Here is a 12,075-nt window from a genome sequence, read left to right on the forward strand (position 1 = left end):
CAAGCGAAGTCCAGGGTGTTGAGGAAGCGAGAAAAGTACTTTTTGCCAAGGGACGGCAGATTCACCGCATCTTACCAACATCCGACACCCTTCTTCAGCACACCAGACGTGCACACTTTCAGGCTGACCAAATTGGGGAAGAGCAGCCGACTCCATTCAGAATCCTCCTTCCCCCTCTGAATTTGGATGGAAGCTCGTAAATGATGAGTAACATCCTGCCTGGACGAAGCTACCTGAGGCTTCCAAGGCGTGCAAAGAACCGGTAAAATGTTGCTGCAAGAAAGCCTGCAAGCCACCATGCAAGTGCATGAAGGGTTCACTACTGTTCACTGATCTGTGTGCCTTTAATGGAGCGATTTACAGATCTGACGCCAGCAACGAATAAGCTGCTGAATCAGGGCACCAACTGCGTACCACTTTTCTTTTTTTTTCTTATTTTTACCTCTTTTTATTTCTTCCTTCATTGATTAAAGTCATATCTTTAAACGAAAGGTATTCTAGTGCAATTGACTCTTAAAGGAGGGGAACGACTGGGGAGGCAGTCGCAGTTTTGCGCGTCACAGCTGTCATCCCCGGTTTCCTTTGCCCAGTGTTTGCCACCTACTCCCAGTAGAGTCATCATAACTGTCGCAGCCAAAATTTAAAATAAACTCAGTTTGGCATTTTCCCCTCCCCCCCCCCCCAGTTTCTCCTTTTTCCCCTATCCAGGATTTAGGATGTAATACTGTACCACTCGATCTTGAGAATGCCTCCTGAAATGGTGAGAACAAACTTAGAGACACCACATCAGAAATTTCCCTTCTTTAGCATTTCCACCAGGGGAAATATTTACCCTTGTTTCCCTCCTCTCAGGACATCCTCTGCACTTTTGCAATGACATTAAATCTGTGCCTATATAAGATTGAATAAACAAACCGAATACCAATTTGAAATAGGCAAAAACACATATTTCCCGTTTCCCCCCTATTAGGTGAATTTAAACCCCACCCCCTCCGCACTCCACCCCTCCCTTTGAGGGTGGGACTTTTCAAGCACCTTTTCCATCACTTTGCTTCAATTTCTGTCTAATACCGAGTATACACACTGAATATCAAGCTAAAATAGGGAAAAAGATTTTTTTTGCTTTTCCCCCTTTTGGTGGAAAAAAAGGGGGAAAAGCAAAGCAAAGCAAAGAGGAAAAGCCCTGTTTCTTCCTCTTAAGGTGGTCGGATCGCTTTTTTACCAGACTCATTCGAAAGAAAACATCAAACTGTCCCTGTGAACCAACTTTCACACTTTTTTCCAAATTTGCACGAACCTTTGACTAAGCGACTAGACTAAGAATGCCAGGTGCACTCCGCCACCATACTGCCTATTCACAGAAAAGTGATATTAAAACAAAACAGGTATTTCGTGGCAACTTATAAACTGTGAGACTTTCCCCAAGAATGGTAGTTGAGAGTCCGCATCACCTCTCTCTTTCAGCACCTTTGGCTCATCACTTGCATTCTCTTCCATGCTTCCACTACCCCCGAATTTTACGGGATTTCCCCGAAAATTTCGCAAAAACGAAGCGGCAAAAACGCTCGGGCCCAGAAGCGGCAAAGCTTTAAATCTGGCATTGATAAGGATTAATACCAAAAAATGACTAAAAATATAAATAAATAGCTCAACTTGTCGTTGACAAGTATTTTTTTTTGACACTTTACACAATAAATTACAGTAGCCTACTTCGCACTAAGTCATCAAAGGACGTTCTTCCTCAACCTTAAACTAAAGGCCCACATTGATGTTGACAACGTTGACGTCCCAAGCTTACACTAAGGTTTATTACAACGTTGACGTCAATGTTTAAAATATTTTTTATGACACATATCACATTTATTACGAATTTTCTCTGGAAAACGTAATTTCCAGTATGTATCTTTTCTTATCTAATATTTCATGGAAGGATGATTTCCCATACATTTTCCTTTCTCTCCAATTAAGCTCTATTTCTTCTATAAATCTAAATCTTACTATTCGTTATCCTCTTCTTCTTTCTTTTCTAAAATAGAGATCCATGTTCTACTTTACCTTTCTACTTTTTCTACTTACTCAATTTTGGTTAACAAAACAGGCGCTAACACATTTTATGCGTTAGATTAGGTTACAGAAGTCTGGAAGCTAAGGCTCGGAGATTTTTTGTGGTCCAACCCCCCTTTTCCAAAGAGTATCCTTACACCCAATTTGGCATACCAATCGAGTTAGAAAGTAAGTTACTTCCACATAATTCTTCTTTTGGAAATAATAACCTCCACGCCTTTGCAATATGTATAGTATCAATGGCCTTACTTAGCAAAACAATTTCATGACTTCCATAATTTCCTTTTATCCTCCTCCACCCGCCTTCCACAAGACAAAAAAAAAATATTATACTGTCCACGAAGAAAATAGGCACCAATTTCCAAGACAAGAGTGCAATTTCTGTCTAGATTCAATCGACCAATTTGGTTTTGAAAATTACCTTTTTGGCATTTTCATCGCAAAGAATAAGAAATGCCCAACCCACAGATTTTGAAAAATACTCTTTTTTGTATCTTTATTATATAACAAAAAAAAAATAACAAAAAAACAAAAAGCCAAAAACATTTGCCCCAAAGGCAGGTCAGTGTGGTTTACGAAACCATCTTTTAAAATTTTTAAGAAGCCTTGTCCGCCACTGAAAAAAACATTGCACTTTCTGTCGATTTGTTTTCAAACAGTTCGGGGTAACGAACTGTAAGTAAGGAGCGACAAAGCTCAATAGTAACCGAAACTCTAAAAAACAGAATTTTGATGCCAATAGATACAACAGAAGAATTAGATTTTTATGCTGATTTCAAATATATAAATTTCATCAAGTTTAGTCTTACCCATCAAAAGTTACGCGCCTGAGAAAATTTGCCTTATTTTCAAAAAAAAGGGGTAAACAACCCCTAAAATCACAAAACTTTAATGAAAATCACACCATCAGATTCAGCGTATCCTAGAACCCTACTGTAGAGGTTTCAAGCTCCTATCTGCAAAAATGTGGACTTTTGTAGTTTTTACCAGAATAAAGATTACGCATGCGTGTTTGTTTTATTATTTTTTTTTCCCCAGGGATGATCGTATCGACCCAGTTGTCCTAGAATATCATGGGAGGGCTCATTCGAACGGAATTAAAAGTTCTAGTGCCCTTTTTAAGTGACCAAAAAATTGGAGGGCAACTTGGCCCCCTCCGACTCTAATTTTTTCCCCTAAGTCACCCAATCAAAATTTCTACATTTCCATTTTGTTCAGAATAGTCGAATATCTCCTTAATATGTCTTTGAGGATGACTTAATCCCCCACTGTTCCCGGGGAAAGGGCTGCAAGGTATAAATTTTGCCCATTGTTTACATATAGTATTGGTTATTGGGAAGTATACAGGCGTTATGGGGGAGTAGGGGTTACGAGGAAGGATATTTCCATGGAGAATATTTCCTTGGGGGAAGGGACACTTCTATCAAGGGGACATCAGTTTTCCTAGCATTATTGAAAAAACGATCAGGAACTAATTAAAAAACAAGTTTTTTTCATCTGAAAGTAATGAGCAATATTAAAATTTAAAACGAACCGAAATTATTGCGTATATTAGGGGGTTCGACCCCTAGTCGATACATGACCCTTTACGGTAAAGTTTTTTATAGTACTTTTAAAAGAGCTATCTATTGCAACGAAATAACCTGAGTGGTTCAGGAATCTGCGATTCGAGCAAACTACGAACTTTGTTGTCAAAAGTGAAGCATTGGAAAAGGGGCAAATTCCCTATCATACGTAAAAAAAACATACGAATATAGAAATTCGTTACGTAAGTTAATTCGTCAAAACAAAATTTCGAGAAAGCCTATTAGCCAAAAAAAGGAAAATTAATATGCGAATTTCGTTCTAATTATTCATGTACAGTGAGCCAAAATCAAAGCTGCATTAATTCAAAAACGTTCAGATATTAACTAAAAAAAAAACAAGTTTTTTTTAACTGAAAGTAAGGAGCGACATTAAAACTTAAAACAAACAGAAATTATTCCGTATATGAAAGGGGCTGTCCCCCCGCCACCGCCGCGCTCTTTACGCGAAAGTTTGACTCTTTCTCACAACTCTATTTTTAAAAACAAAAAAAAACTTTAGCGTAAAGAGCGAGGCGTTGAAGGGGGGACATCCCCTTTCATATATGGAATAATTTCTGTTCGTTTTAAGTTTTAATGTCGCTCCTTACTTTCAGTTAAGAAAAACTTGTTTTTTTAGTTAATTCGCACTGAACCAACCCCTGCAGGAAATGCTTTGATGGTTTCCCTTTCCTTTGATTTTTGCTTGGGGGAGGGGGGTTTCAGGTATACTGCAACATTATGAGACTCATGTGACTATCCCGCTGGAAATGATATATTAAGGATTTTCGATTGGGGTGGGTGGGGGGTCGTACGAAAAAACTTTAAGCAACTTATCAAAAATTAGATTATTTGCATTTTTGTTACATTTTATTATAAGTAGGACAAAAATTTTGGAGAAGGGTTCAAGCCGGTAACCCCCTCTCCCTTGATACGGCCTTGTTCACTGGGTTATCGGAACTTACTATAAACATATTGCTATAAATTGTCCTGATCAAAGTATGGCTAATTACGCTGATTTTTTAACATTAAATCAAATACTTCAAATATATGGGTTCGTCCTTTAAAAAAATACAATTTTTCAACTCATGGGCGTAAACCAATTTTTTCTTCTCAATAATTCGTGTGTTCCGCATTAAAGAATATCTGTACGACATTGAAAGTTTAACACATTGACGAGCTATTTCCACTGATCCATATATAAGCTAAAATCTGTTTATAGTTTATTGTCAGTTCATATCTAGCGAGGTTAGAGAGAGATATATACACACAGTAAAGGAACTGGACAGAAACAATCGAAACATGATATCAAAGGTAAGAATATTTTCTTTGTTTTATCTGTAATATTCTACCGTCATAGAAAAAATCCATAATCTGTTTTGTTTGCTCCTTGACTTTTTTGATTTCTTAAAATAATAAGGAGTAAAATAAACAACTTAAAGTTATCCTTTAATAGCATCTTTGCGGCAGTTTCTTCACTACCCTACTGCCCAATGCAAAATTGGGGTTATTGAGAAAGAAACACTTTAATTCTTGCAAGAGTTTTAAAAAAAATCCTACAGTACTTATATAATTCTTAAAAGTGCTTCACTTTACTTTACCCCAAAACCCCTCTAATGTACAAATATATAGCAAAAATTATTTATTTCCCATACCTTTTTTGGTTTCTTGATTTTGTTGATTCTATACGTTGATTCTATTTATCGGTATTTACGGGTTGAAACAAGACGGGTTGACGCATGGCCAAATGCATAGTTTTGGCTATATTTTTGTATATTACGGAAAGGGGGATAAAGTAAAGTGAAGCACTTTCATGAATAAAATAAGTAAGTATTTTAGGATTTTCTTAAGTTATTTTTCGGAATTTTCTAGTGTTTACTCCTATTGAGGAGTTGAGGAGTATTGAGGAGTTGAGGAGCTATTGAGGAGTGTTTAATCCTCAATAGCCTCAATCGTGTACTGATACCTAGTGCACCCCTTCCTTCGCTTCTATTGAAGTACCAAGGACATTGAAATGGAAATCTGACTGTTTGGTCTGGTTAAGTGAAAACTCACGCAGCTAAATATATATTAGAAATTTAGAAAAAAAAAGATTTCAATTTTGAAAGAAAAAGATCTGAATATGCATTTATGCTGTGGTAATCGCGGGTGCTAAATTAAAAAGGAAAAGCGGGTGAAAAATAAGCAGAAAATAAGCTAAAAACATAAAGCACCAAATTGTTTAGGAAGATATCTTTCCTATGAAAATGTGGCTGTCTTTGGGAATCAAGAGATTGTTAATGTTTGAATTTTAGGGTGGAAAAGGGTTGTCAAATTTAACCAACTAGTTTTGCTGATAGAAAATCGTATCGCCTTAGAAAATCGCAGTTTTCCAATATGAAGAGACTTTAGATGGGTTTGGGCGTGGGGGAATTTTTTCATGCTTTGGGTACTTTAAGTAGTTTAAACTTTTATTTTGTTTGCAAACCTACTGCACTCTCTTCTTGCTTGTGGAGGTTATGGGTTCATATATTCAGCTGTGCTTCCTTGGAAATGTGTATCTTTTATTTGTTCCATTTAACTTACTAATATTAAACCTACCTTAAATACTTAACCGGTTTAAATTATACTTTCATAATCCGACTGGTTTAATTTTCTTTCCAAATTTTTAGTATTTCGGAAGCTATATAAAACAAAGATTTATACCCTTAAATTGGTAAGAAAGCTGTCAATATTACGTCTATTAAACCAAATATTTTTTATTTTGAATCGTTTTGATTTAATTAGGCGGGATTTGTATTCCTATGGCGAGGTATAGCTAGGGTATTCAGCACGTAGCCCCCTAACCTTAACTACCATAATATAAGTGAACAAAAAATGGTTTATAAGAAATATCTCAGTTTGGGACTCCCTCAGAAGCTGCACCCGGAGACAACCGCCTCCCTTGCCCCCTAGCTATACAATTGCTCCTGTATGAATGATACATTCACCCTAGCTACACACATGACTATCCTTTTCCTCATGATATAGATAGCCTTACAATGGTTTTTAATAGGTGCGCTAGTCAACACTTGAACTTCTTGTTAGTATTTTTGGATATTTCTATCGTTTTTGGTATAATAAAGAAGAACTAAACTTAACTGATAAAAGCTCATCAGGGAAGTAAACATGAATTAATTTTTGGAGGGGGGGTGCTACCGTATCTTATTTAGCGGTTTCCAGTATATTCTTTGAATGAAATTCTCATGGACTCTTTGGACAATGACACGGTAGACATGTTGAGCAATCGTGCAGTAAATTCTTTCAAAGCCCTGTTTTCAGGCCACCCACATCCAAAACGGAGTTTGCCACGGGTTGAGCAGATTCTCTTTTTGAGTGCCATGTTCAACACGGGCGAATGTCTTTTCCGAGAGTGTTACAATTTTGAGGATCCCGTGTCCAACACGCTTGGAACCCGTAAGATGAAAACACTTTTAATTTTTGCTGGGTACGACAGGGAGAATCTGAAAACGATTTTTGCTGAACTCGCTCAAAACACGCTTCAAACCCGGTGCCTGAAAACACAACTCAAGATTCTTAAGTTCAGATACGTTTGCCCAAATTCACTGGAGTGGTATCGTCACACAGGAACAACCATTTCATTCTTTTGGAGGGACTTACCAATAAGATTTCTTAGCATTCTATTATCAACTTACCATTTCTTCTAGAGGGAGGGGTGTTGCGTTATTTACTTATCTCGGTTCTTTTATTAATTCTTCATTTGTTTATTATTTTAAGTTTAGACTTATGCTAATAGGCTTTCAAATGTTTATAAATTATATGTTTATACATAAAAAGTTCTATTTAGAAATTTACTTCTTTATTAAGTAAATTTAACTCGTTTAAGTACTGTCTCGCGTGTCAACAAAAATTTACTAATAGCTTGATTATTACTGATTTTCCATGTCCCTCATTGCTTCCCCCCGTCCCCCATTGTATTCCCATGACGGATGCGTGTCTTTTCATTTGTTTGTTAGTTTTTTCCTATGATGATCGTATCAAAGTAGCGGTTATAGTCTGAAAAGGGCTCAAATTAAAAGTTTTTGTGCTTATTTAAAATAACAGCTGCAAGAATATTTGAAAATGAGAAAAAAATTATCATAAAAGACTCAAAGCCATACTCAAGCGGATAAACGATATCTCCATTCTCAAGAACATAAGCAAACAAAGTAAAAATCTTGCTCTATTCCACCTGGTAACTGATACTGTTAAGCAAATTCCTACAAAATTGCTGTTACTAATCAGTTGTTGTTGATTCGACTCAACCGTTTAACTCAAAGAAGTTAAAATTTAATTACCTGGAAAATGGTTGCTTGCATTAAAAATTGAGAAAAAAATCGTAAAATAGCTTTTGAAATACTGGAGGACGGGGTGGATTGGTATGTCTATGAGAAAAATTGAAGGGAGGATTGTTTTAAAATCCTATTAAAATATACTCTTTGAATAGACAAAAACTAAATTTGTAGCTAATTCCCTAGAAGTAAAATCTATCTACGCACAGAGACTGCACAATGGCTGCTTTAAAAATCTTGTAGCACAAAAACTTTTTGCTCAACAAAAGAGCCAACCACGTTGACCTTAACTTTTTTATCTTTTTACTAGCTCAGAATTTCAAACAGCAATACGGGGAAGCCAACTAGGTGTCGAAATGGTGGAGCTTCCACAGACCGAAACCAACGAAATTAAAGCATGTCTTTACCACGGAATTATAGGAGATCATCTCTCTTTTTCATGTCGATATAGCCGCCTTAGCCCCATCTCACCCGTGGCTGTTTCCTTGATCCCCTTGATCGGTATCGAGAGAATTGGCAGTGAATATATCCCCTTCTTAAATACTGGGTTCATAATTTCTCGGTTAGAGTCACTCTTTTTTGTCCTTTTCATTGGAAAATGATCATTGTATTGTTTCCACTATTTCAATTTAAACTGTTTTGTCTTAATAAATGAGAGTCAATTGAATATATTGGAAGCAAAATCCTAAAACACGGTTGAATGGATGCACGCAAATGAGAAGTTCTAAGATAACCTCCAAATATAAGGACCTAAAAACAAATTTGAAATTATTATAATTTGAATGATTACATTGATGTAGTTTTTAGTATCATCGCTATTGCTAGTATACTATTTAAATTACTATACTTATCTTCATGTTCTCATAAGTACATCATCTTCTGAAACTTTTCCGACAACTATTAGCGGGATACAAGTACTATTAATAGCAGCCACTGTGTCCTAGCGGGGAATATATGATCTGGGGAGTGGAAGGTGGTAGTAGGATATACATTTTGATAATGTTTTTTCTTCCCAAAAGATCCGTGGCTAAGATATTTTTTTTCCAGATTCTGAAAATTGTAAGTAAAACTACACAAAATAAAACTGTGCCCCAAGCAAGGGGGTGCTGTATTTATACAAATGCAAGTAAAGCCGAATAATATTAAGCCAAAATCAAGACAAGTATCGTTTAGAATAGTCCCCCCCCCCTCTCTTTGGGTTAATTGAAGCAACCTACTTGTTGTCAAAACAATAAAATGCTTTGAAAGTTATGTTATGACATGTCATGCCAATAAAATGCTTTGAAACTGTGTCCTAGTGCATTGGATCAACCAGCACGCTGGATGGTTTACGAGTAAGGGTTTCGACTAGTTTCTGAAGTTTCTTTGATTAAAGCTTCAAAGCTATGATAACTTTTTTAACGTCTTTTTTCTATTAGTTAAATTGGTCAAAGACTCTTGGCACAGGTAATTGGTCACAGGTATATGCTCAGTTATGCTTAGCAAATGTTCTGCGTCGAATTCCGGTGGTATATGCTGTCTATATATTTATTTCTTTATCGTGAATAGTTTTTTTTTTTTTCAATTTGTTTATTTGATTTCACTGGATTTAGCACTGCTATTTCAATGGTACTAATAAGCAGGTTATTAGCATCTTGTGTAGCAATAACAGGATTATCAACTATGGTTCATCTCTTTCAGGTTTTCATCATTTCAGTTCTTTGCGCTGTTGCATTTAGCCAAGACTACCCAGCAAAACCTGCCTACCCCGCTCAAGGAGGTGGATACAAACAACCTGCCTATGAACCAGGTATGCCCTATAACTTTAACTATGCAGTACAAGATGATTACAGCTATAACAACTTTGCTCAGCAAGAGAGTAGTGATGGTAAGATCACTTCCGGGCAGTACAAAGTTTTGCTCCCAGATGGTCGCACACAGATTGTAACTTACAAGGCTGATGATTATACTGGATTTGTTTCAGATGTGCAATACGAAGGGGTAGCCAAATACCCTGAATACAAGCCAAGTGGCTACCAGGCTGGTGCAGCCCCATATCCTGCTAAGCAAAACTACCCACCAAAATACTAATCCTGTGATACTTAGTACTTTGCTATTATTATATTTTTTGATAATTAAATTTCTAAGATTTATTGATATTTGTTCGGAAACTTTATAGAATGGTACATTTAGGTTCTCAAGAACTGAATAGTAAAAATTCATTGCGAAAACAAGCTTTCGAGAATTTTGACATAGAGCTTAAAATACCTCTGAAAGGACGGTGGATAGAAACGGGAAGTGCACCATTGGAATCACTTGTCCCCTAAGCTGGAGGGTTTCAGCCCCCTATCTTGGAGAAAAAGGAACGTCATTTTTGCATTGCTAGCAATGATGTGTCTCCTTCTTTTATTTTTAAAAAAGGCTCAACGTAAGCAATGAAGAACAAACTTTAGCCTTACCGGGACATTAGTTTTCTTAGGCGTTGTTGTACGTTATTTTGTTACCATTTTGACAAAATAACGTTGAAGGTGAAACAAAAAAGTAATAAGACCGTTGCGGTGTTGAAACCTAACATTCACACCTTGCCTTTCTAGTTTACGTAAGAAAAAAAATGTTGTGTTAATATCTGAATGTTTTTAGCCTTTTATTGAATAAAGATACAGTTTTCTTAATGCAACTGAAAATTAAAACTTTAGTGCCAAACTGGCACTAGATGGCGATCCGATATCTTAGCTAACTCTTATATTACTTTTGTCACAAGTAGCAAAATAAATTAAACTAGAATTTATGCTAGTCAGAAAACAAGCACTAGATCAATAATAGATCAAAACAAACTATATTTGAATAAGCTCTTTCCTGGCTTTCTACACGATCATCAATGGGAGAAAAGGGAAGGAAAAACAAAAGATAGAGTAACCAAAGTAAAATTAAAAACATGAAACCTTTACTATTTGGGAAAATATTTGGGATGTTTAACACCGTGTGTCCGACATTGTGGATTAACTGGAACGATTTTCGCGATCCGGTTACCTCTGAAACTGTTTTCTTCCCTTTATGTTAAATAATACGGATCTCCTTATCGAAATTACTTCTTGAAGTCAGGCTTACTTTAATAGCGGTTCCGTGTATGACATCAGCATAGAAAGTAGAAATTTTCCTCAACCTTCAAAATTTCTATTGGACATACTTTGGAACACGGATCACTTTAATAGGTTTTTTGCTAATATGTACATCCGGGAAAAGAAAATGAACACCATTGATAGGCAACAGAAGTAATTTACAATCGGGAGGGACATCCTCGTGAGAAATTCTCTCCTTAATTTCATCATTTATGCGTATTAAGTCTTTCTCCCATGCGTATTAATTTACTGGGAGATGGAAATTAATAGGGGAAAATCTGAAGCCTCTTCAATACTATTCAACATAATACAGGGTCGACATTTCCTTACCAGTCATTACTTCTTAATGCAATGCTACTACTAATACTGCTACTACTATTAACAACTCACTGTAGCACCAAGCCACTTCCGGCTAACAAAGCTACGCACGCTCCTCCTCCATCCCAATCTGATCAAACCCACCATCTTTACACCCTCCTAAGAAGTGTCAATTTCTCTTAAATCTTTTATTACGACTTCCATCAGGATACAATATAATGCAATAGAATTGTTGTAGTGTTCGAAACACTTTTACTATTCAGATCATTCTCAAAGAAAACTGGACATTTATAAGAGTTGGTACAATTTAATATGGGAATATAGGAATTAAAAACTACTTACTCAACTTACAGTGCGGTGTCTGGTGGTTTCATTAAAAAGAAAAAATTCTCACTTAATTGGATATTATACATTATTAATCTCCAATGCAATGGGACTAAAGCTAAAATTTCTCGACAAGGGATGATTAATCAGCACTTTTTATTTTCAAGAACCGTTTAAAAACAAACTTTAATCTGCAAAAAGGAGGCCTAGATTAGCTTGGGAAGGTCTTATAGGCTAGTTAACTTTAAGCTGGAAGACCTAATGGAATCGCAATTCTGCTTTCGTTACCTCCCACATTTTAAAGCATAACGAAGCATTTTTGGGTCAAGCAAAGTCACAAAAGGCTAGATGGCGTTTGTTATTATTTTTTTTTTGCTTTCAACAATAGCGCCAGTCCCC

At 36.3% G+C, this 12,075-nt stretch overlaps 1 protein-coding gene across 1 annotated transcript; it reads left to right on the forward strand.

The window, feature by feature from the left end:
• The first annotated feature begins 4,805 nt into the window (after positions 1–4,805).
• Positions 4,806–10,068, forward strand: LOC148942612 (cuticle protein 7-like). Its single transcript, XM_089102045.1, has 2 exons — positions 4,806–4,940; positions 9,617–10,068. The coding sequence occupies exons 1-2, from the start codon at positions 4,929–4,931 to the stop codon at positions 10,004–10,006; spliced, it is 402 nt and encodes a 133-aa protein (XP_088958171.1). The 5' UTR covers positions 4,806–4,928; the 3' UTR covers positions 10,007–10,068.
• The last annotated feature ends 2,007 nt before the right edge of the window (positions 10,069–12,075 follow it).

This window comes from Artemia sp. Qi Xiang Cuo, chromosome 16, assembly GCF_049724085.1.
Source record: "Artemia sp. Qi Xiang Cuo chromosome 16, ASM4972408v1, whole genome shotgun sequence".
Classification (NCBI taxonomy): domain Eukaryota; kingdom Metazoa; phylum Arthropoda; class Branchiopoda; order Anostraca; family Artemiidae; genus Artemia; species Artemia sp. Qi Xiang Cuo.